Here is a 25192-nt window from a genome sequence, read left to right on the forward strand (position 1 = left end):
TAGACAACAACTAAAAGTATATAAGATTGTTTCATGGGATGAAATCCGCTTTTAGTGTTAGCCGAATTAAGTTCAATTAATTAAATTAACCTGGATTTCGCGTACGAGTTGTATGGAATAGTCTTGCTTTTCCGACCGATCTTTACATCGTTAACCGTTTCATTGAAGTTTAATAATGAATGACATTTGTGTCTAAACTCCACGAACTTTGACAGTTGAAACAAAGAAACAACTTGAGCTCAAAAAATAGTTTATAGAAAGACCCAATTGCCGCAACATAATTTAACATAATGAAGTTTAAGAGTAAAATACGTTACAGATCCAAAACATATTCATTTCGGACACGTGTAATTCTTATAATAACTTGATACCGTCTGTATACATATCGTAAGTAAGGCCCGAGCTCAATAGCCAGTTTTGAGAGCAACAACTTTAATTTAAGGAGCAATCTAAACATTGAAGTCTTCAGTGCTTAGCATTAGCATATTTCTGTTTATAGGTCTCGAAAAAATTCTTGAATGTTAAATTAAATTAACATCGTGATAACATATCGCTAGGATTGCAGTCTTAGTTAAGGACTTCAAACAGTCAACATGTTCGCGACAAATGCGTTTTGGCTTTATGTGTTTATCGCTGTACCACAAGTTATCTCGTTCACCCGAATGAACACAACTGGCTCGGCTGGGAAGGTCATTATCTCTGGAGATCGCAACAATGTTGTTGTGTCTTCAGCTCAAGAATCGACGGTCACGCTCGGGGATATCAAAAGTGGATTGGATTCGGTGGATAATAAAAACAAAGAGATCTCGACGAAATTGAAGGACCAACAAGTGCTGTCCTTAGATACGATTCGAGGAAATTTCAACATGATGAACCGTACCATCCAAGCATTGTCCCGAATGATTGAGAAAAAAGAAAGAATGGTTTCGAAAAAACTCCGCGCCTTTGATAAGCGAATCTTGGCTCTCGGGAAGATTAAAGGATTTCTGAACGAAACTACCCAAAACGTCGAGAGTGCGGTTAACAGGTCTATTGCCGGGCTGTTTGCGAAGATTCAGACAATCTCTCAGAGATTATTGGCTTTGGATAGACATGGTATATATTGCGTTTTTTCGTAGTTCGGAAGGCGTATCAGTTATCGGCGACTTTTTCCCGTTGCTTTGCCGTTAATATGGTTAATTCTTACGTATCCTCAAAGCCTTGATTACTTTCACTTTTTCTATTTTGCAGTGAATAATTACGCTCTGCAATTCCCGCGAAAAGGAACTAGTGATTACGTCATTACGCGTCGCATGCCTGGCCTAAAAGCTGTGACGGCTTGTCTTTGGATGAAAACCACTGACACGGGAAATGACGGAACGCCGTTGCACTATGCCGTGCCAAGAACAAACAATGAGCTGGTGCTGTTCGACTACAGAAAGTTTACGTTGTATGTGGGAAATACCGGCAGGTACAAACATTGTGGAAAAAAAATAATTTTAACGCCAGACAACTAACAAAAATGACAAAATTGTATCTACCTAGGAACGGCTTTGTCTGCTCTTTTTTACCTGAGGAAGGTCATTACAACCAATTTTTCAATTCTTATAAGGATTAAAAGGTAACTAAACTGCATTCAAAACGAATGTGGCAGCGGATATCTTTCTAGGCTTAATGTTTAGTGGGAAATGGTTATGTTTTAACTTCGGGAGTCTGCATCATACAGGACTGTTTTTATTCATTTCAACAGGCGGACTTCTGTTTCAGCCAATGATGGAAAGTGGCACCACATTTGCGCAACATGGGAGAACATCGCCGGGTCATGGAAGTTGTATAAAGATGGCAAGGTTGGAGCTGCTGGTAAAGGTCTAAAAACAGGTAATTATGACACAAACTTTCACGCGTATATTTGTTGGATAACCATTATGCTTAAACGCTCTCATAGCCTCAAAGAAGACTGCTACAATTTGTTTTCAGAACTATTTAGTCAGCATGGCGTTTTTTTCCCTGGAGTATTCTGATAGCGGAGGTCTGCTGTATTGGATTTTTTCTCCTACGTTTGAACTCATTTATTAAAATCTTCTGGCTCCTGAAAAGTGGTTGCAGCTGTTGTCGGTGGACGGCTTGTAGTAATTTCTGACCCTTAAAAATGGACACCAGTGGATAGTTTCAGGTGGTGTGAAAAATTGAAGAGATGGTTGCGTTTTGAAGCCTAAAGCGGTCTTTTACTTTGATAATATTTTCTGCTTTATCTTAAAAGTTAAAGATTTAGTGTTTTACGTCGCACTTGATCACTGTACTTTGAACTTGAAGAGATCTAAGGGCTGTTCACTTTTCAAACAAGCTTTGCTGCTCATCATGAGCCGATTTTTAACTCATAGGTCATGTGATCCGTGGTGGTGGAGCCCTGGTACTAGGCCAAGAGCAAGATTCATTCGCAGGGGGCTTTGACGCACATCAGTGTTTCATCGGTGAAATGACAGGTGTCAACATCTGGGATCACGTGATAAAAGAGCAAGAGATCACGCGCATGTCAAACTCGTGCTTTGCAGGGGTGGGGAACGTGTTCCAGTGGCGTGACTTTAAACGTCTCCTGAAAGGCTCAGTAAAGATAATTAAACCGTCATGTTAGGGTGGCTTGTAAGACCCCCAAACTAAGTAAAGTACAGTAGACTGGTGATATGACATGTAACCATCACTGAGCAAGAATCAATAAAGATGAATTTTAAAACGTCACTTACTTTTGCTTGATAATTGAAACCCAGTTCAAGACTGTTAAAATTATCCTGGCGGAGCAAACGGTCCAAGGCCATGGAACTGACCCCCAATTGGCCCCAAACAGGAACGGAAATGATCCTCGCACCAAAAATGATTCCTTCACGAAAAATTGATCTTCTTTTACACTGCAAAGACGCGACGTTATTGTTAAGGCAAGGTTCATGCAAGTTGGAGCGAAAGTCCCGAAACGAACGAATCCATACATACATAGTTGGTATCTAGAAGTTACATCTACAAGAAACCGTTTTTATTGAGAGTGAAAGTTTTCCCTTCCTCACAAAATGAGAAGCTACTCAAAAAGTCATGGTAGCGAGCGGAGAAAAATAACCCACTATTTAGTTTCTGGAGAAAAGAGGGAGGGGGTCGTATGTTTCCCTTAAGGGAAGGTTCATGCAAGTTGGAGAGAAAAGTCCCGAAACGAACGAATCCATACATACATAGTTGGTATCTAGAATTTACATCTGCAAGAAACCATTTTTATTGAGAGTAGAAGTTTTTTCCTCGTCACAAAATGAGAAGCTACTCTAAAAGTCATGGTAGCAAACGGAGGAAAATAACTGGCTATTTAGTTTCTGGAGAAAACAAAAGTAGGGGGTCATATGTTTCAACACAACTGTAACTTGTTATTGAACCCTAATTCACCGCGTCGCAATGGGAGAATCTTTGTTGTCGTCATTGTTTACATTTTGCCTCATTAGATATATAGCTTCCCTCCCCGATTTTTTTGGAGGGGAGGAGGCGGATTTACAGAGGCTAAAAATAAGCGTCGCCGACTGGAATTATTTACTCTTTCTGTCTTCATCTTCCTGAATAACAATGAGGCGTCAGACGCCGCATTTTGCGTCTTCATAATACAGTTATCAGTTTCCCCGGAAGACTTTATCATTTATTTCTTAACTCTGTTTGAAAAAACAACAAAAGTAACTCACCAATGAGGTTCGTAAACCAACTGGTCTCTTGAGTCATCACCTTGGGCGTTTCTGGTTAGCAAAATTTCTGGCTCAACCGGTTGAAATTAAACGCACAACTCTAAATTTCACGAAAAAAGTGAACTATCTACCGAGCTACTCCACTTTCTCCGTTCCAACTCGTTTGGAGAAATATTTGCGTTCCATTTGCGCAGCATTTGCATTTCTGTTACCCGCGCTGTTAAAAAATTCAACTTGACATTGAAAATAACGGATTAAAGCCACACCCTTTAAAGTAGACTTTGGCACCATTTCGGTATCCCTTTCAAAACTTCTATTGCCAAATCCTGGCGCTAACACCTAGCGACGCGAGCACTAGCACAATCATAAGGGTGCTCATTTCACCGTGAAAACGGCCTCGACGCAAGCGCAAGCCAAAGAAAATTTCCTTTCCTGAGTTTGTGCTTGCGTCGCGTTCGTTTTAACTTGAAATAAAGCTCTTAATTTTTATGCTTTTGTGTTGTGCTTGCGCTTGTACTTACGTCGCTAATTAAAACCAGGCTTAAGAGCTCAGGTGGAAGCAAATGCCACCCTTGTGATCTAAGGGTTTGTGGATTATAATAGAAGCTCTTCACACCTTTAACTTTTCCATTAAAACTACGCAGCTGGTTTTTGTCCATTCTTTATCTCCAGAGGATGGGGTTGGGATATGGCGACAGGTTTGAGGTCTTCTCAACACAAAAATTATAACAATAGGAAGCGCTTTAAAATAAGGTCAAAGCCCAAAGTCCAGCGGTACTGGAACTTAATATTGAAACTTAAAAGCACGTTATGATAATACAAATTCAAGGTTAAATAAATAAACAATAATGATATTTGAGTTTTAAGAGAGGCTTTGACCAATTTTAATTTGTGTAGGAAAGTATTTCCAGGATTTTTCATAGCTGTGAATGAAGAAGGTCTAAAACCACAGATGTCTAAACTTTATTTCACTATAAAATCAGCACATTTTTGTGACACTGACCACTAATCGACAGTTTTATTGCACTAAAAATTATAATTATGATAACAAAACTAGACAATCATTTCTTTGTTTCTGTTGGCAGAGAAGACATTTTTGGGTTTTGAAATGACATAAAATTCGTGTGATACTTCCCCTTAAAATATTTAGTTACAGAATAACCACAGTTACTTATGCTGTATTAACTACAAAATGAATTTACACTGACCATGAATGTATATTTTTCTGCTTAATTTGAGTACTGTAGTTCACCTCTGTCTACAGTACATTGCGGGTCTGCTTGTTATCCCATGGATGGGCATCTTCTGTGTCAAGACTGCAATGCTAAACGAATACAGAAGACAACAGAAAACCGCTACGACTCTAAACTCTGAAGTATGAGATGTGAACACTCGGAGTTATTCACGATCGATGAAAGAGGGAAGACGACGTTGCAAAAGCAAAGTTATAAATTATCGTAGTTATGTTGTTCAGAAACTGTATTTGTAAATTATTGTCCTTTAATTTTTTTTACAGAAACTCTCTGACAGCCAGAGATGTAGTCGGTAATGATTCGTGTCGGACAGTTTTCTAGCTATTTGCCATTATTGCCAAGAAGACTACAGGCGTTTCGTACACTGATATGGTGGTCAGTCGTGTCTTTTGAAAATATCATTAATGCATGTTATTCTACTAGCTAGCAATGTGACAGAAAGGTTCAATTCAGGTGTGAACCGGACCAGTCCGGCTAGCCACCACTGACATGTTGTTAGGCTGTATTTTTGGCAGGAACCAACACGACAGGCCAGAATCTGTCTGCCTGCCTGTCGTCTGTTGAACATTTGGACGATCTCTTGAGCTCGAATTGCCGCTATTCTATGTATTGTAACTGTTTTTCGTAGTGCCAACCTCCCCTTCATTAGGAATTTTAAACATTTCTAAGATTTTTCCTCATCGATTAATATGTGAAGACTTTTGCGAATACTCATTATCCCTTACTTAATTTTGTAAATTCGAATATTTCAATATTATTGTCCCATTGTAGTTATAGTACTCTGTAGTTATACATCTTGTTTGCCCGGAATCCAGTTGAACTTGATACACTTATTATTGACGGAAAAGAAGTAGAAGTTGTGAGTACCGCCAAGTTACTGGGACTTACTATAAGCGCTAACCTAACTTTAAGAAGTGGTTAAGAAAGCTAGAAAGCGACTGTTTTTCCTAGTACAGATCAAACGCGCGAAATTATCGCCAACAGATTTAATGCTTTTCTACAATACGTGCGTGAGGTCCGTAATTAATTACGCCGTTCAGGTATTTTACAACGTCTTGCCGCAGTATCTCATTAACGAACTCATCCACATCGAGAAAAGGGCGATCTCAATCATTATGCCCGACACAAGCTACAATAATGCATACGAAATTCTTGGCGAATCACCCATAGTGAATCATATTGATTCATTATGTGATAAGCTTTTTTATAGCATTACATCCGATAAAGACCATAGGCTGAACAGCTTACTTCCGCCATTATATAAGAATCCAAGGTAGATATATGATATACCACATGTCCGCACCAACAGGGCAAAGAACTCGTTTATCCTCGCAATGGCCCGCCGAACGAAACAATTTTAGAATCAATTTTTTAGAAACGTGATTAAGGTATTATTAAATTGATTATTATTTATTAGATTCCTTTTAGACATAGCTAACATTTGTATTATATTTTAATCATTATTGTGAAATTTTTGATGTAAATATTATTACGTAATCATTACGTAATTCAGCCTACGGGCTGCGATGTAATTTTAATAAATCTTACCTTTACCTTTACCTGACTTTATTATTGTGCATATGTTGTATGTATTTATTCCTCTTATTTTGAGGACCGTAAGCTAGAAAACTGTAATCCCTCTTTAAATATAGTCATTATATTGTATTGTGTTGTATTGTGAAGGTTTATTCGATGGAAAATTCATGTTAGGAAGGCCTTAATCGTATGAGGTCATGTAAATCCAAAATGGCGGCGCGTAGAAAGTGTTAATTAAAGCGAAAATGGGCGATAACAAAATCCAATATTGATTTAGAACACTGATAAGAGTAGCTATCTCCACTTTTAAAATCAAGCTGCGAAATTTAGACCGTCGTTAACAACAATCCTACGTCAAGAAGAGGTTCCCTTTAAGAGAGTTACCTCAAATTACTGCTAAGAATCTGAACCAAACATTCAAGTGAAAGAGTTCGAGTAAACAGACAGAAAGAAACTTGATCCGTCACATGACTATTGAAAAGCACGTCAATATTAGTATGCCGCGGCCATAAGAGCAATGTTTTACTTGCAAAGATAACGCGATCTGCTTTGAAAATAGAATTCGCTTAAATATAAATCGCATACAAGCCACCCCGCATTGGCGAAGCGACACCTAACTAACAAATTGCAGAAAAATGAACACGTGAAATGGGCGCGCCCTGTAAGGGGATTCTGTGTAGCCCATATCCTATTAATATTTGGCGTATATATATTTCGTATTCATTTTGTCCCAAATCTGTCCCAAATATCCCGTATCCCTACAATATTTTGTTCCAAATCTCATCGTTTATTCTCATCATTTATTCTTGAATAGTTCATTAGACAACGTATGATATCCATGATTATAATAATTTGTGGTGAACAATTTTATTAAAAATCCTTGGGCTTCTTTTTTTAAAGAAAAAAAAAAATAAATATACTCATGGCTTAGAAATACAAACAGTAGTTCAACTTGGTTCTGCATATTTGGTTTCCGTTCGGATTTGAGGCAACTTTATTTACTTTTAGTTCCTTTGTTTCTAGCCCTTAGACAACAACTAAAAGTACATACGATTGCTTCATGGGATGAAATCCGTTTTTAGTGCTAGCCGAATTACGTGCAATTAATTTAATTAACCTGGACTTCGCGTACGAGTTGTATGGAATAGTCTTGCTTTTCCGACCGATCTTTGATATCGCTAACCGTTTCATTGAAGTTTAATAATGAATGACATTTGTGTCTAAACTCCACGAACTTTGACAGTTGAAATAAAGAAACAACTTGAGTTCAAAAAATAGTTAATAGAAAGACCCAATTGTCGCAGCATAATTTAACATAATGAAGTTTAAGAGTAAAATACGTTACAGATCCAAAACATATTCATTTCGGACACGTGTAATTCTTATAGTAACTCGATACTCTCTGTATACATATCGTAACTAAGGCCCGAGCTCAATAGCCAGTTTTGAGAACAACAACTTTAATTTAAGGAGCAATCTAAACATTGAAGTCTTCAGTGCTTAGCATTAGCATATTTCTGTTTATAGGTCTCGAAAAAATTCTTGAATGTTAAGTTAACATCGTGATAACATATCGCTAGGATTGCAGTCTTAGTTAAGGACTTCAAACAGTCAACATGTTTGCGACAAATGTGTTTTGGTTTTATGTCTGTATTGCTGTACCACAAGTTATCTCGTTCACCCGAATGAACACAACTAGCTCGGCTGGGAAAGTCATTATCTCTGGAGATCGCAACAATGTTGTTGTGTCTTCAGCTCAAGAATCGACGGTCACGCTCGGGGATATCAAAAGCGGATTGGATTCGGGGGATAATAAAAACAAAGAGATTTCGACCAAATTGAAGGACCAACAAGTGCTGTCGTCAGATACGATTCGAGGAAATTTCAACATGATGAACCGTACCATCCAAGCATTGTCCCGAATGATTGAGAAAAAAATAGAATGGTTTCGAAAAAACTCCATGCCTTTGATAAGCGAATCTTGGCTCTCGGGAAGATTAAAGGATTTCTGAAAGAAACCAACCAAAACGTCGAGAGTGCAGTTAACAGGTCTATTGCTGGGATGTTTGCGAAGATTCAGACAATCTCTCAGAGATTATCGGCTTTGGATAGACATGGTATATATTGCATTATTCTGTAGTTCGGAAGGTGTATCAGTTATCGGCGACTTTTCCCCGTTGCTTTCCCGTTAACATGGTTAATTCTCACGTATCTTCAAAGCCTTGATTACTCTCACTTTTTCTATTTTGCAGTAAATAATTACGCTCTGCAATTCCCGCGAAAAGGAACTCGTGATTACGTCATTACGCGTCGCATGCCTAGCCTAAAAGCTGTGACGGCTTGTCTTTGGATGAAAACCACTGACAAAGGAAATCAGGGAACGCCGCTGAGCTATGCCGTGCCAGGAAGAGACGATGAACTGGTGCTGTTCGACTACAGAAAGTTTATGTTGTTTGTGGGAAATACCGGCAGGTACAAACATTGTGGAAAAAATAAATTTTAACACCAGACAACTAACAAAAATGACAAAATTGTATCTACCTAGGAATGGCTTTGCCTGCTCTTTTTTACCCGGAAGAAGGTCATTACAACCAATTTTCTTCAATTCTTCCAAGGGTTGAAGGGTAACTAAACTGCATTCGAAACGAATGTGGCAGCGGATATCTTTCTAGGCTTAATGTTTAGTGGAAAATGGTTAAGTTTTAACTTTGTGAGTCTGCATCATTCAGGACGGTTCTTATAAATTTCAACAGGCGGACTTCAGTTTCAGCCAATGATGGAAAGTGGCACCACATTTGCACAACATGGGAGAACACTGCTGGATCATGGAAGTTGTATAAAGATGGCAAGGTTGGAGCTGCTGGTAAAGGTCTAAAAACAGGTAATTATGACACAAACTTTCACGCGTATATTTGTTGGATAACCATTATGCTTAAACGCTCGCATAGCCTCATGAGAAGACTGCTACAATTTGTTTCCAGAGCTATTTAGTCAACATGGCGTTTTTTTCCCCTGGAGTATTCTGATAGCGGAGGTCTGCTGTACTTGATTTTTTTTCTCCTACGTTTTAACTCATTTATTAAAATCTTCTTGCTTCTGAAAAGTGGTTGCAGCTGTTGCCGGTGGACGGCTTGTAGTAATTTCTGACCCTTAAAAATGGACACCGGTGGATAATTTCAGGTGATGTGAAAAATTGAAGAGATGGTTGCGTTTTGAAGCCTAAAGCCGGCGGTCTTTCACTTTGATAATATTTTCTGTTTTATCTTAACAGTTTTTAATTTCATGTTTTACATAGCACTTGATCACTGTACTTTCAACTTGAAGAGATCTAAGCGCTGAGTGTTCACTTTTCAAACAAGCTTTGCTGCTCATCATAAGCCGATTTTAACTCATAGGTCATGTAATCCGTGGTGGTGGAGCCCTGGTACTAGGTCAAGAGCAAGATTCAGTGGGAGGAAGCTTTGACGCCAATAAGTGTTTCATCGGTGAAATGACAGGTGTCAACATCTGGGATCACGTGATTAAAGAGCAAGAGATCACGCGCATGTCAAACTCGTGCTTTGCAGGAGTGGGGAACGTGTTCCAGTGGCGTGACTTTAAACGTCTCCTGAAAGGCTCAGTGAAGATAATTAAACCGTCATGTTAGGGTAGCTCGTAAGACCCCCAAACTAAGTTAACATGACATGTAACCATCACTGAACAAGAATCAATAAAGTTGAACTTTAAAACCTCTGACTTACTTTTGCTTGATAATTGAAACCCAGGCAAGACTGTTAAAATTATCCTGGCGGAGCAAACGGTCCAAGGCCATGGAACTGACCCCCACTGTTGGCCCCAAACAGGAACGGAAATGATCCTCGCACCAAAAATGATTCCTTCACGAAAAATTCATCTTCTTTTACACTGCAAAGACGCAACGTTATTGTTAAGGGAAGGTTCATGCAAGTTGGAGCGAAAAGTCCCGAAACGAACGCGTCCATACATACAAAGTTGGTATCTAGAATTTATATCTACAAGGAACCGTTTTTTTGAGAGTGAAAGTTTTCACCTCCTCACAAAATGAGAAGCTACTCAAAAAGTCGTGGTGGCAAACGGAGGAAAATAACTTGCTATTTAGTTTCTGGAGAAAACAAGTAGGGGGTCATATGTTTCAACACAGCTGTGACTTGTTATTGAACCCTAATTCACTGCGCCACAATGGGAGAATCTTTGTTGACGTCATTGTTTACATTTTGCCTCATTAGATATATAGCTTCCTTTCCCGATTTTTTGGAGCGAAGTAGGAGGATTTACACAGGCTAAAAATAAGCGTCACCGACTGAAATTATTCACTTTTTCTGTACTCATCTTGCCGAATAAAACTGAGGAGTCAGGCCGCATTTTACGTTTTCATAATACAGTTATCAGTTTCCTGGAAGACTTTATCATTTATTTCTTAACTCTGTTTGAAAAACAACAAAAGTAACTCACTAATGAGGTTCGTAAACCATCTTTGAGTCATCACCTTTGGCGTTTCTAATAAGCAAAAAACTTCTGGTTCAACCGGTTGAAATTGAACGCGCTGCTCTAAATTTCTCGAAAAAAGCGAACTGTCTACCGAGCTACTCCACCTTCTCCGTTCCAATCCGTTGGGAGAAATATTAGCGTTTCATTTGCACAGGAGTTTCCATTATCTGCTACCCGCGCTGGTAAAAAATTCAACTTGACATTGAAAATAATTTTACACGCCTTCTTCTGCCAAAACTGACCTAAAAATGTCACTGCTATTGACACACAGAGTCCAAATTATTCCCACTACTCAAAATAATCTGAATTTTGTCGTCATAGTTGTCCACAAAGTACGTAGTAGCAATCTACTAGCTTTCTGTGTCGATTTATAGAGTTGAAACACAACAACAACGTATTCACATACCGCACAGGCAATCACGGGTTAATTAAATTTATCGAAGATTAATATTTATTATCTAGTCAATGACAGACGGCTTAGCTCACTTTCTTAACTGTTTGACTGTTAGGTTATATTATAAAGCGACAAGATTATTTGCATTTCTACTAAAGATTGTACCATCCATAATCGAATCCTAGCCTGAAGGTAGTAATTATAGAACAGGATACTCTGACTGATTACTACCACTAAACAGGAACGTATTCGTTTCCTTTGATCGATTTTATGACTCTTGAACCACATTTTACACTGCTGAAAATCTCTTAGTTATGCTTATCTGTAGGTTAAATCAGCACATGGCACGGTCGTTTTCATTTGATGCCGTTTGTGATCAGGAGCGTGACACAAAGAGCACTTCCGGTAGTGTGGGGAAATCCGAGTAAAACTGCAATAAAATTTCCTTTCACCAGTGAACTATCCCCTAACCGAAAAACAGTTTTTGAGTTTAAAAATCTACGTATCTGTTATTTTATCTTCCATCAGTGTGATCTTCTGTTCTCTTTTTGCCCCTTTAATTACGGGCTCAGTAAACGGAAGTAAAGGGGACTGAGGTGGAGGGGGGTGAATATAAGCGGGTGTTTCTTCTTATTGACCCTTATTTATGGGACAATTTTGGATTTCGTTCCGAGTTTCATAATAGGAGTCTCCAGTTCGAAGTTCTCTGATACGTAACTGAAGATTTCCAAGTCAGTTCCAGGCCTATGCCGTTCTTCACCATGGCGCAGATGCCGCGCTGGTCATTTTCTATGCGGGTCGGCAAGCAAGAGCCATGAAAGGATCTATTGTCAGGCCGTGGTATTTGCTTCTTCTTGAGATGCCTGGATGTTGTCATCCAGAGGATGAATCGTTTCGCGGGTTCTTATTGCAAGCAGGATGCAAAAAGAAGGAACTGATTTGCTGCGCTGTAAGAAATTCACATAACCGGCCCCATCTCCTAAGCTACAGCTTCCGGATATTTGCGGTCTTGAAAAAAATACCCACCACCAACACCCCCGCCTCCTTCTCGGTTCAAATGGAGACTGAGGACGAGTTTTAAGGTTTCCATTTAATCAGGAAATTAGAGACCATCACAAGAATTAGTCAGTTTAAAACAGATGCTCGAAATTACTAAGAACGTTGTTCAAAAGTTGCTCCTAAATCTTGTATGATTTTTCGATTTTTTGGAAACCTTAAAAAGCTTGGTTACTGTTGCTGATGTTGTCAATGTCATTAACTTTAAAAAGTTGCTAAGTACTCAACTAAACAAAGGTTCATTTTATTTTCACTGTTCCTGGGCTCCTGAGCTGTTCATGACTTGCTAAAACGAGATACATTTTCTCATTCAAGACCAATTGCAATAGCCAAATATACCCACAAGCTGACAACTATAACCCCCATCCCCTTCCAAGAGAAAATGTTACTCAATTTTCTGCCCTAAATCCTCCGACAACAAAAGAACAAACAAAAGCCAATGAAATAACAAATGACACCCGCTAATTTTCGACTAGCAAAAAGCAATGCCCCCTGATGCGCTATAAGCGTGAAAAATGCTACGCTTCTGTGCATTGGTCTTTACTTCCGGTGAGACGCTTGAAATCGTGCTATATAAAAGAAACAAATAATGTAAACATTTTGTCGATAGATGGAAAGCACTTTCTGTTTAGCGCAAAGAATTAGCGATTTGGATAAGATTCATCAAAGGAGACGCCTGAAATATTTTCGGAAACTGGATGTTGAAATATTGTTCTAGGTGTTTCAATTTTTCCAAATAAGCTAGCTAGCGCCAAGGTGATCATTGGGATCTCAGACGAAGAACTGAACGAAGAGTAAACCATACTCTTTGTACTATCACAAGTCAGGAGTGATGTAGCTCTCAATTTCGAAGCTAAGTGCCTCTGACTCGGCTTTATTCCGTTGCCCAGAAACACGCTTACGGCCAAACAGACACAACATTTCGATTTATAATATTCGGAAGTACTGTACACAGTCCCATACAAATAAAAAAATGCTAAGAAAAATTGAAGTTTCCCTTTTTGGTAATAATACAAGTAACTATCTGTGATTGATTAGGCGGTTTATTCCAAGGAAGCTCATATTCTGTTTTAAGCTGACCACAGATTCATTGGATTGTCCTGTGCAAAGTAATGTAATTTGGAATTGATTTCATTAATAAAAATAAAATATATAAGTCCAAACCTTATAGAAGCTCTACCAAATCACCGATCAGAGGCTAAGCAAACAGAAGCTAAAAGGCAAATTAAAGATTTGTTCTTGATTAAATGTTCTTCTCGCTTCCACTGGTTCACCCACTTAGTGCACTATTTGCTTTTAAAGAATGAATATGAGTTCTAATTGGTTTTGTTGAAGGGAATAAGAATAGGGACTAAGAGACTTGTGTACGTCGTATTTAATACTGAATTTGTATGGACAATCCATTAACTTCCAATTAAATAACCACCTTCAATCAACAGCTCACATGAGAACTGCACCCTTTCTGAGTCACATGGAAATGATGGCATCCCATTTTTCTGTTGAGAATTAAAAGCAACGTAACTGAACTGATAACCTCCTCAAATCACAACCCCTGATGGCCTGTTTACATGGAGGAAGGGTACATTTGTGGCTTTTCCGGATTCACCGCAGAGGTAGGATAGAGGAAGGATACATCCGTGGCTTTGCCACTGCAAGGGTCACCTGGCTTTAATTTGTTTCTTTTTATTGTTGTTGTTGTTGTTGTCTTTTGACATGTGCTTTACATGTATATGACACCTACCCACTTATTAGAGTACATCCCATCTGTTTGCCTCTTTTTCTGTGAGTTATCCTTCTTACTTGTTTTAAATGTTGTTTTTAGGAGAAGAATTTTCTCCCCTTGTTTAACAGTTACTACACTCAAGTGACACCCATCTCAGAATGAAAACTGTCCTAGAATTGAAAGGTTCTCGGTTCTTTTTTATTCAAGCCTGTTACTAATTTTAGTTGGTTCTGTCCTTAAATATTTTAATTGATGCTTCTTAGACACTTTTTAAGACATCTGAATTTGTTTTTCAATATTATTACTCATTGTATGTTATAACAATTTTTAAAGTTTGCAAGTATAAATAAATTTGCTTTGAGTTATTTATCTAAGTACATAACATTTTGTTCACATTTTAAAGCTCACATGGACTAGCAAAGCCCCAATGGTAGGTCTCATATTTTTTTGTAGTAATGTGGGGAACTTCTCTGACCCTATGTGCCTGTTACATGAAGTGGTTTTTAGTGCTCTCCGAGAGTCCTTAGGGACAGGAATTAAAAGCAAGGCTTTGTTTATCGTCGTTCGTTGTTACTCGTCTCCTTGAGTACTGCCACCTTTCATAGCGATAAACATGGTGTCAGAAGTGGGATTCGAACCCACGACTCTATTCGGAGACCAGATTCTGACCGCTTTAGGCAACCATTTCATGCCTCAAAAACATTTGTTGTTTGAAAGAGTCAAGTTTGGATTTACCAATCAAACTGAGCATGAAACTATTGATCAGTATGTTGTGCGATTGCGCCAGCTGGCAGAACCTTGTGAATTTGAGGGTCTCTGTGAAAGTTTAATTCGCGATAGATTAGTTATCGGTACCCGAGACTCAGCTACTCGTGACAGGCTACTTCGGAAACGCCCAGTCCCTGGTTTAACAAGATGCATAGAGGCCCTGAGAACAAGTAAATTGTCTAGAAAAACACAAAGAGCAGCTCAAAGATGCAGTGAGTGATCCGCAAAATACCGTACATGCAACAGACAAACAAAGTCCTGGAAAAAGAAAGCAAAGCCGTCGCAATCGTGGACATGAATCAAAGCAAGGTAAACAAGAAAAAGCAAGTGCAAAGCAATGCAAGTTCTGTGGTACCAATCACCCTTACGATAGAGCCAAATGTCCAGCTTCTGGCAAGACTTGTCTCAAGTGTGGCAAACAAGGACACTTTGCCATTAAGTGTCAGGAAAAGAATCGTGTCTCAAGTGCGCCAGCAAACAAGGTACATCACACACGTACAACGCCAGGATATACAGAAGGTGGCGAATTAGCATGTGAGTCAGCATCTGACTCTGATGAGTCTATCTTTGTCACTGAACGTGTTGGAGTTGTTAGCAGTAACATGGGCAAATTCTCTTTCATGGTACCACTCACATTTCACACTGAGTACAGCCCTATCATCACAACCCGACTAGACACGGGGGCAACATGTAGTGCTATGTCTTATACCGATCTCCTAAATATATTGCAGAGTAAGGAAGTCAAGTTGGACCCCCCTGGTGGGAAGATAAGACTTTACGATGGACGCGTGGTTGACCCATTGGGATCTTACATCTTCACAGTCAGCTTGAACAGTGGCTCAAAATGCAAGATATCCTTTGACATCTTGGAAAACGCCCCTTGGCCCATCGTCGATGGCAACACTTGCATCAAGCAAGGTTGGATATCTCTGGGATCAGACCAGTTCATTCACTCATTAAACAGTGAAACTTACGAACCCCTATCATTTGACAAGCTTATGAGAGATTTTGAAGATTTGTTCACTGGTCTGGGTTGAGATGGAAAAGCAATGGATCATCATCCACGAAACCAAGCCGACCGACTGGATAAGCAGCTTAGTAGCGGTGCAGAAACTCGGAAAGTTGAGAGTATGCATAGACCCTCGAGATTTAAATCGAGCTATCAAGAGGCCAAAATACCAAATGCCTACAGTCGATGAAGTTTTGCCAAAGCTAGCCAAAGCTAAAGTATTTACTGTCTTGGATACGAAGGATGGTTTTCATCAAGTAAAGCTAGACGAAAAAAGCTCCTTGCTTACTACATTCTGGACCCCATTTGGCAGCTACCGGTACTTACGAATGCCACAAGGTATCAGCAGCGTACCCGAAGAATATCAGCGTTGTCAGAATGAAGCACTTGCAGGTCTCAATGGTGTAGAAGTAATTGCAGACGGTATTCTGTGTTATGGCAGTGGAGAAAATATTGAAGATCCCCTAAAGGATCACGACAGCAATTTACTGAACTTGCTGGACCGTGCTCGCAGTATGAATTTGAAGTTTAACAAGAAGAAGTTGATGTTGAGGCTAGACCAAGTCACCTATGTGGGCCATTCGTTCACATCTGAAGGACTCGGGCCAGATCCCAAGAAAGTGGAGGATATTGCAAGCATGCTCGACCAGACGACAAGAAAGCAGCTCAACGCCTTCTAGGATGTGTCAACTATCTTTCCAGGTTTATGCCAACAATTTCAAAAGTGTCTGAACCACTACGGAAATTAACCGAGAAGAATGCTATGTTTGTGTGGGAAAGTCAGCAAGAAGAAGCATTCCAAACCATCAAGAATATAATCAGCTCGACACCAGTGCTCAAATACTATGACGTAGCCAGTGAAACCACCATCCAATGCGACGCATCACAGTCTGGCCTGGGAGCCACGCTTCTTCCGAACGGGCAGCCTGTGGCGTTTGCGTTAAGGTCATTGTCAGCTGTAGAGCGCCAATATGCACAAATAGAAAGAGAGTGCTTCGCGATAGTTTTCGCATGCAGCCGTTTCAATTAGTACCTGCATGGAAGAGAATCAACGACAGTGGAGACAGACCACAAGCCACTGGTACTAATATTCCAGAAGTCATTACACTCCGCACCAAAAAGGCTGCAACGAATGCTCCTTAGATTACAGAAGTACAATCTTCATGTAAAGTACCTTCCTGGATCACAGATGTATATTGCTGATATGCTAAGTAGAGCTTACCTCCAAGCTGATCACAGCCAACACGGAAACATCCCAGAGTATCAGATCTTCCATTTCAGCCAGGAAAAATTGTTGTTTCAAGAGATTGCTGACATCAATCAAGCTGATTACATGCGCTTATTACAAGGGACTCATCAGCAAATCATGAACATGATTATGACAGGTTGGCCAAGAGGAAGTTCCAGTTTGTATCCGCGAGTATTGGAACTACAAAGAATAGTCAACAGTTCAAGATGGAGTCTTGTACAAAGAAATGAAAGTGATTGTCCCTGCTTTTACGAGACCTCAGATGATTGCAAGAGCTAACTCATCCACCTTGGGCCTGATGCTTGAGTACGTCGAGCGCGTGATATGATGTGCTATTTTGGCCGAGCATGGCAGACCAAATCAAAAATCAAGTTCACAATAGTGAAGTTTGCAATGACTTCTTATCTAGACAACAAAAAGAACCATTGATGACCCACAAGATTCCTGGAACTCCTTGGTCAAAGGTTGGACAAGATCTCTTCACCCTTGGTAATGAGAACTACTCTGAGTGACTGTTGATTACTACAGTGATTATTTTGAGCTTGATCTCCTGTCAGATACTACTGCAGAATCAGTGTTAAATGCAACCAAACGCCACTTTGCACGTCACGGCATTGCTGACATGGTTACATATAATGGTCAACAGTATTCCAGTTCACATTTTGCCAAGTTCTCTTATGAATGGGAATTTCAGCACACTACCAGTTCACCTTTACATAGCCAAAGGAAAAGCTGAGTCGGCCGTCGAAATTGCAAAGAATCTAGTAAAGAAGGCCAAACGACGCAACAAAGATCTTCAGATGTCCTTGCTGGAGTGGCGTAACACACCTGACAGCAATGGATTAAGCCCAGTCAAAAAATTGATGTCTCGAAGGACGAGGACCACCATTCCAACAACTGAAGCATTACCAAAGCCAGAGGTTATAGAGGAAGTGTATGACAACATCAAAAGGAGGAGACAACAGACCAAAGCCGCATATGACAAGCATGCAAAACCATTGCCCGAGCTTCAAGTGGGAGAACCAGTTAGGCTTCAGCTCATCAATCCTAAAGCACCTTGGGAGAAAGGTTCGTGTGTGGCAAAAGTTGGACCACGTACCTTTCTTATCGAAACAGAGAACGGAAACCTGTACAGACGGAATCCGGAATCGCAAGTTCATTCGTCAAGATCCTAGCCTAAAGCAGCCCTTACCAGACATCAGTGGCACAGATCCGTCGGGTCAGACTTCACCCGATGCAGGGTCACCAGCTAAGGTAGATCTTCCTGTGAAAGAGGCACCAACAATGAGACAGACTCATGAAAGCCCTCAGCCAAAGTGTACTGCAGTAGAAGATTTTGACTTTGCAACCACAACAGACTGTGTGCGTCCTTCCATATTTGATGATTTTGTGACCTAGAGACAATGAACTTTGAACTCTAACATTTGTTGAGTTTACAGCACGGAAGGAAACAAGATGTTGAACTATGAACATTTTAAGAAGTGGAACTTTGAACATTGGTTGAGTTACTGCTAGAGAACAGTTTAAAATAAAAAAAAGTTTTAATTTTTCATGTTTAAGTCAGCTTTGCATGATTTTGATTTAACATTTTATTTCTGTTACTTGTTCGCTCCTTATCTTTTATTGTTACAGAAAAAGGCATCTTCGGAGACCCAGGGGCAGTTAGTCGGGTAGCAGGGAAGGGAGATGTTATATGACTGTAGTTTTTAGGGCTTTTGCAGAGTCCTTAGGGGCAGGCATTAAAAGCATGGTTTTGTTTACTGTCGTTCGTTGTTACTCGTCTCCTGGAGTACTGCCACCTTTCATAGCGATAAACACTATGAAAGACTCAGATCAAGTGCTTGGCACTGTAAAGGATACTATCAAAATGCCTCTGTGGCAAATAGACCTGTTTGATTTTGTTTAACCTACCTGTAGCTGCCAATGCCACATTAGCAGGTTTTATTTTATTCTTTATGAGAGCAACAATGGAAATTAATGGTGTTATTCGGTGGTAATCATTTCAGTTTTAAACATCTTAAGGAACCAAATGCTAAAATGTATTAGAATCACCCTCATCACTGTGAGTAAGTTTCTCTCCCCATCCACCTTTACCCTTTGGTTTCTGAGAGAGAGTAAAAATGACTGGGGTCCTTAAATTGGGTAACCAGAAACAAAACTATACTGCAGTTTGTTTGACCACTGAAAAAAAAATAATCATTTGCATCTGATCTTTAGGGATTTTAAAATAAAAACAGTGTGCCATTGTTGATCTTTACTCATATTTTACAGACGTTACAAAGCTGGTAAGCTTTTTATCTAAGATAATATATCTCAGAACACGAAGATGTAAGACAAATTAAGATACCCGAGCCATTCACTGAATGGCAATGGTTGGTCTTTGAACTAATATAGCAGCATTGTGGGTTCAATTTTCCCCCTTTCATATAAACAACACACAGATTTTTCGACATCAACAATCTGCCTCAGTTAATTATGGAACGTATTTTAAACATTACTTTAATGACACAAGGCGTAATTCGATAACAATATTCCACAACAGAGGTACATGAAACATGTACAAGAAACCACTAAAACATATTTTCTTGCCACGTTTCGTTTCCAATAATTTAACCGATAGATGAGACAAACTAATTCGGCTTTTGAGTTCCACTTCTGAGTAATTTTTCCTTAATTCTTCGGAAATCTGGTTGACTTTTTCGCATTACAAGGCGTAATAGATCAAGACCATAGTAAAAAGTACTAACTGGACGTGTGTAAACATACAACCACGACTGTATCCACAACGAAAAAGTTGTTGAATTATTTTAAAAGAACGCCTGAAAGCCGTTAATCGAAGACCTAGGCTGTGTTTCTTCAGAGTAGCGGCGGGTAGGGTAGTTAAAATCTTTTTTAAATTGGCCATGAAAACACTCTGACAACCTTCTATCGTTGTGTTGACAATCCTTCGACAAAATGTTTCCGGTTTCCTAATACTGAGCAAGCGCAATAGTGATTTATCACACTGAGCGTGCGTTACCGGATGGATGTCCATTCTCGTCCCCAGAGCCCCAACGTTTTTCTTTTAATTAATGAACGAGTGGCTCTGGGTTCATCCAAAAATATCTTTTTTTTCATTGGGTGTCGAAAACCTGATGCGCTATAAGGTGAAAAATGCTACGCTTCTGCGCATTTGTCTTTACTTCCTAATACTGAGGAGTACTGAGCAATAATAATACTGAGCAAGCGCAATGGTAATTTATCACACTGAGCGTGCGCTACCGGATGTCTTGAAATTCACGACATCCGGTAACGGCTGTTACCAGGGCCTACGATCCAACCGCTGACCAAAAGATCGTAGCCTCTGGGAACGAGGATGGTTGTATTCCCCCGCGCTACCCGAACTGTCCTTTGTATCACGCTAATCACAAATGGTATCAAATGAAAACGACCGTGCCATGTGCCGATTTAACCTGCAGATTTTAAAGCATAACTAACAGATTTTCAGCATTGTGGAATGGGGTTCAAGAGTCATAAAATCGACCAAAGGAAACGAATACGTTCCTGTTTAGTGGTGAGCCATTCCTGTTCTATAATTAGTACCTTCAGGGTGTTATGGATGGTATATTCTTTAGTAGAAATGCAAATAATTTTGTCGCTTTATAATATAACCTTACAGTCAAGCAGTTAAGAAAGTGAAGGTAAGCCGTCTGTCATTGACTAGATAAAATAAATACTAATAACAGCACGTAGGGTACAAAGCTCTTTTCGTATTTTCGGATAAATTTAATTAACCCGTGATTGCCTGTCGGTATGTGAATACGTTGTTGTGTTTCAACTCTATAAATCAATACAGAAAGCTAGTAGATCGATCTAGCTAGATGCTAGATGTCTTGAAAATGAGCCATTAATCTTTTGAAATATTTTTTTTATGTAGATAGCAAGAGTATAATAGTTAATTTGGTTAGGTTTGACAGTGAGTTTGTATAGTACAGTGCGTCATCAGCTGTTACTCCCGGGCGCTTAAAATCATGTAGATCGAGTCCGACGGTGGATCGGTTTCTAATATTTATTGCTTTCAAAATTTGAAATAATGACGTAAATTTGTAAAGGAACTAAAAATACCTGCCTTCGAGATTTGTCGTTGAGAACAAAAAACGTTTACTTTTGATGAATGGATTGTTTTAGTTATGTGGTTTGCGTGACGGTAATCGTGACAGGGAGCCATCGAACTAGTACACTTTTAATTCTGGATGCTTCGCTTTTAGCGGGCCAAAAAAGGCACTTTGAGGGAGTGAAAAGGAAGGACTAAGGTTAGACTTCACCTATAGTTCTGCTCCAGAAAACATATGCTAGGACAGATATGGGCCTCTGAAATCTGCCCTAATTTCAATTCGAAATTTAACCCTCGAAGATCGCTATCTTCAACTAGTGAATTAGCACACTACTAACAAGGCTTGCGACTTCATTTTTACACTTAACGAGAGATAATAGAAAGATTTACTTGCAGTCGAGATAGAAAAACGGGAGTAGTTCTCGTTGCTGTGTGCTGGCATGTTAAAGATGCATGATTTTCCCGTTTTTCCGATGGGCTGAATCGGGCGTGAAGCCGTAAATTCAACTTTTCTAATTTTTAGAAAAACGAAAGAGCGGTGGAACTTTACATGTAAATTGGTTTTTTTGAAAATAGTTCACCAAAGGGGACATTTAGGTGAAATAAAATGAAATCTGAAATTTCCTATTTGTCGTGGGATTTTTGATATTTACAGTCAGTAGTTCTTCAGTGCTTAGCATTAGCATATTTCTGTTTATAATAGGTCTCGAAAAAATTCTTGAATGTTAAATTAACATAGTGATAACATTTCTTATCGCTAGTATCGCAGTCTTACGTGAGGACTTCAAACAGTCAACATGTTCGCGGCAAATGTGTTTTGGTTTTATGTGTGTATTGCTGTACCACAAGTTATCTCGTTCACCCGAATGAACACAACTGGCTCGGCTGGGAAAGTCATTATCTCTGGAGATCGCAACAATGTTGTTGTGTCTTCAGCTCAAGAATCGACGGTCACGCTCGGGGATATCAAAAGCGGATTGGATTCGGTGGACAATAAAAACAAAGAAATCTCGACGAAATTGAAGGACCAACGAGTGCTGTCCTCAGATACGATTCGAAGAAATTTCAACATGATGAACCGTACCATCCAAGCATTGTCCCGAATGATTGAGAAAAAAGAAAGAATGGTTTCGAAAAAACTCCGCGCCTTTGATAAGCGAATCTTGGCTCTCGGAAAGATTAAAGGATTTCTGAACGAAACCATCCAAAACGTCGCCGGGCTGTTTGAGAAGATTCAGACAATCTCTCAGAGATTATCGGCTTTGGATAGACATGGTACATATAAATATATTAATATTGCGTTATGCTGTAGTTCGGAAGGGGTATCAGTTATCGGCGACTTTTCCCCCTTGCTTTGCAGTTAACATGGTTAATTCTCACGTATCCTAAAATCCTTGATTACGTTTCACTTTTTCTATTTTGCAGTGAATAATTACGCTCTGCAATTCCCGCGAAAAGGAACTAGTGATTACGTCATTACACGAGGCATGCCTAGCCTAAAAGCTTTGACGGCTTGTCTTTGGATGAAAACCACTGACAAAGGAAATTCTGGAACGCCGCTGGGCTATGCCGTGGCAGGAAAAATCAATGAGGTGGTGCTGTTCAACTACAGACAGTTTTCGTTGTTTGTGGGAAAGACCGGCAGGTACAAATATTGTGGAAAAAATTTATTTTTAACGACAGGCAACAACAAGAATAAGTAAGACGACTGATACTGACAAAATTGTATCTACCTAAGAACGGCTTTGCCAAATCTTTTTTAGTTGAAGAAGGTCATTACAACCAATTCTCTTCAATTCTTCCAAGGGTTGAAGGGTAACTAAACTGCATTCAAAACGAATGTGGCAGCGGATATCTTTCTAGGCTTAATGTTTAGTGGAAAATGGTTAAGTTTTAACTTCGGGAGTCTGCATCATTCAGCACTGTTCTTATTAATTTCAACAGGCGGACTTCAGTTTCAGCCAATGATGGAAAGTGGCACCACATTTGCGCAACATGGGAGAACACTGCTGGATCATGGAAGTTGTATAAAGATGGCAAGGTTGGAGCTGCTGGTAAAGGTCTAAGAACAGGTAATTATGACACAAACTTTCACGCGTATGTTTGTCGGATAACCATTACGCTTGAACGCTCTCATTGACTCAAAGAAGACCGCTACAATTTGTTTTCAGAGCTATTTAGTCAACATGGCGTTTTTTCTCCTGGAGTATTCTGATAGCGGAGGTCTGCTGTATTGGATTTTTTTTTCTCCTACGTCTTAACTAATTTATTAAAATCTTCTGGCTTCTGAAAAGTGGTTGCAGCTGTTGCCGGTGGACGGCTTGTAGTAAATTCTTACCCTCAAAAATGGACACCAGTGGATAATTTCAGTTGGTGTGAAAAATTGAAGAGATGGTTGCGGTCTTTCACTTTGATAATATTTTCTGTTTTATCTTAACAGTTAATAATTTCATGTTTTACATAGCACTTGATCACTGTACTTTCAACTTGAAGAGATCTAAGCGCTGAGTGTTCACTTTTCAAACAAGCTTTGCTGCTCATCATAAGCCGATTTTAATTCATAGGCCATGTAATCCGTGGTGGTGGAGCCCTGGTACTAGGCCAAGAGCAAGATTCAGTGGGAGGAGGCTTTGACGCCAATCAGTGTTTCATCGGTGAAATGACAGGTGTCAACATCTGGGATCACGTGATAAAAGAGCAAGAAATCACGCGCATGTCAAACTCGTGCTTTGCAGGAGTGGGGAACGTGTTCCAGTGGCGTGACTTTAAACGTCATTTGAAAGGCTCAGTGAAGATAATTAAACCGTCATGTTAGGGTAGCTTGTAAGACCCCCAAACTAAGTTAAGTACAGTAGACTGGTGATATGACATGTAACCATCACTGAGCAAGAATCAATAAAGATGAATTTTAAAAGCTCACTTACTTTTGCTTGATAATTGAAACCCAGTTCAAGACTGTTAAAATTATCCTGGCGGAGCAAACGGTCCAAGACCACGGAACTGACCACCAATTGGCCGCAAAGAGGAACGGAAATGTTCGTCGCACCAAAAATGATTCCTTCACGAAAATTTGATCTTCTTTTACACTGCAAAGACGCAACGTTATTGTTAAGGGAAGTTTCACGCAAGTTGGAGCTAAAAGTCCCGAAACAAACAAATCCATACATACATAGTTGGTATCTAGAATTTACATGTTCAAGGAACCGTTTTTATTGTGAGTGGAAGTTTTTTCCTCCTCACAAAGTGAGAAGCTACTGACCCAAAAAGTCATGATAGCAAACGGAGGAAAATAACTAGTTATTTAGTTTCAACAAAGCTGTGACTTGTAATTGAACCCTAATTCACTGCGCCGCAATGGGAGAATCTTTGTTGACGTCACTGTTTACATTTTGACTCATTTGATATATAGCTTTCCTTCCCAATTTTTTTGGAGGGGAGGAGGCGGATTTACACAGGCTGAAAATAAGCGTCACCGACTGGAATTATTCACTTTTTCTGTACTCATCTTTCTGAATAACACTGAGGGGTTAGACGTCGCATTTGCGTCTTCACAATACAGTTATCAGTTTCCCGGAAGACTTTATCATTTATTTCTTAACTCTGTTTGAAAAACAGCAATTGTAATTCACCAGTAAGGGTCGTAAAGCATTTGGTCCCTTGAGTCAACACCTTGGGCGTTTTTAGTTAGTTAGCAAGAATTTCTGGTTCAATCGGTTGAAATTGAACGCGCTGCTCCAAATTTCTCAAAATTAGCGAAGGATCTTCCGAGGTACTCTAGTTTCTCCGTTCCAACCCGTTGAGAGAAAAACTAGCGTTCCATTTGCACAACATTTCCATTTCTGCTACCCGCGCAGGTAAAAAAAAATATATTTTTTTACAATCCTTCTTCTGCCGAGACTGACAAGGAAAAGTCACTCCT

The 25192-nt window shown here is 39.6% G+C and overlaps 3 protein-coding genes across 5 annotated transcripts; all 3 read left to right on the forward strand.

Annotated features, from left to right (window-relative positions):
• Positions 1-535: 535 nt before the first annotated feature.
• Positions 536-3007, forward strand: LOC146485118 (C-reactive protein-like). The gene is made up of 4 exons (XM_085104064.1): positions 536-1095; positions 1231-1450; positions 1730-1857; positions 2361-3007. Exons 1-4 carry the CDS (start codon positions 594-596, stop codon positions 2609-2611), a joined length of 1101 nt encoding a protein of 366 aa, XP_084960190.1. The 5' UTR covers positions 536-593; the 3' UTR covers positions 2612-3007.
• Positions 3008-7920: 4913 nt separating this feature from the next.
• Positions 7921-24192, forward strand: LOC146485119 (neuronal pentraxin-2-like). 3 transcript variants are annotated; one of them, XM_085104065.1, is made up of 5 exons: positions 7921-8002; positions 21977-22548; positions 22699-22918; positions 23218-23345; positions 23838-24192. In XM_085104065.1, exons 2-5 carry the CDS (start codon positions 22071-22073, stop codon positions 24086-24088), a joined length of 1077 nt encoding a protein of 358 aa, XP_084960191.1. In that variant the 5' UTR covers positions 7921-8002; positions 21977-22070; the 3' UTR covers positions 24089-24192. The 3 variants fall into 3 exon arrangements, with proteins under 3 accessions (XP_084960191.1, XP_084960194.1, XP_084960193.1); XM_085104068.1 differs by lacking the exons at positions 7921-8002; positions 21977-22548 and adding an exon at positions 21385-21472; XM_085104067.1 differs by lacking the exon at positions 7921-8002 and having other exon boundaries at positions 21561-22548.
• On the forward strand, positions 8044-10146 carry LOC146485120 (neuronal pentraxin-2-like). The gene is made up of 4 exons (XM_085104063.1): positions 8044-8592; positions 8728-8947; positions 9229-9356; positions 9871-10146. Exons 1-4 carry the CDS (start codon positions 8418-8420, stop codon positions 10119-10121), a joined length of 774 nt encoding a protein of 257 aa, XP_084960189.1. The 5' UTR covers positions 8044-8417; the 3' UTR covers positions 10122-10146.
• Positions 24193-25192: the final 1000 nt, after the last annotated feature.

The sequence above is a fragment of the Pavona decussata genome, unplaced genomic scaffold (assembly GCF_977016875.1).
Source record: "Pavona decussata unplaced genomic scaffold, jaPavDecu1.1 SCAFFOLD_28, whole genome shotgun sequence".
Lineage (NCBI taxonomy): Eukaryota > Metazoa > Cnidaria > Anthozoa > Scleractinia > Agariciidae > Pavona > Pavona decussata.

Excerpts from the sequence above, each read along its gene's own strand:
- LOC146485118 (XM_085104064.1), top strand. The coding sequence starts at position 594 with ATGTTCGCGACAAATGCGTTTTGGCTTTATGTGTTTATCGCTGTACCA. Across the intron at positions 1,096-1,230 it reads ATTGGCTTTGGATAGACATG|TGAATAATTACGCTCTGCAA; the intron begins GTATATATTGCG and ends TCTATTTTGCAG. Across the intron at positions 1,858-2,360 it reads TGGTAAAGGTCTAAAAACAG|GTCATGTGATCCGTGGTGGT; the intron begins GTAATTATGACA and ends TTTAACTCATAG.
- LOC146485120 (XM_085104063.1), top strand. The coding sequence starts at position 8,418 with ATGGTTTCGAAAAAACTCCATGCCTTTGATAAGCGAATCTTGGCTCTC. Across the intron at positions 8,593-8,727 it reads ATCGGCTTTGGATAGACATG|TAAATAATTACGCTCTGCAA; the intron begins GTATATATTGCA and ends TCTATTTTGCAG. Across the intron at positions 8,948-9,228 it reads TTTGTGGGAAATACCGGCAG|GCGGACTTCAGTTTCAGCCA; the intron begins GTACAAACATTG and ends AAATTTCAACAG.
- LOC146485119 (XM_085104065.1), top strand. The coding sequence starts at position 22,071 with ATGTTCGCGGCAAATGTGTTTTGGTTTTATGTGTGTATTGCTGTACCA. Across the intron at positions 22,919-23,217 it reads TTTGTGGGAAAGACCGGCAG|GCGGACTTCAGTTTCAGCCA; the intron begins GTACAAATATTG and ends TAATTTCAACAG. Across the intron at positions 23,346-23,837 it reads TGGTAAAGGTCTAAGAACAG|GCCATGTAATCCGTGGTGGT; the intron begins GTAATTATGACA and ends TTTAATTCATAG.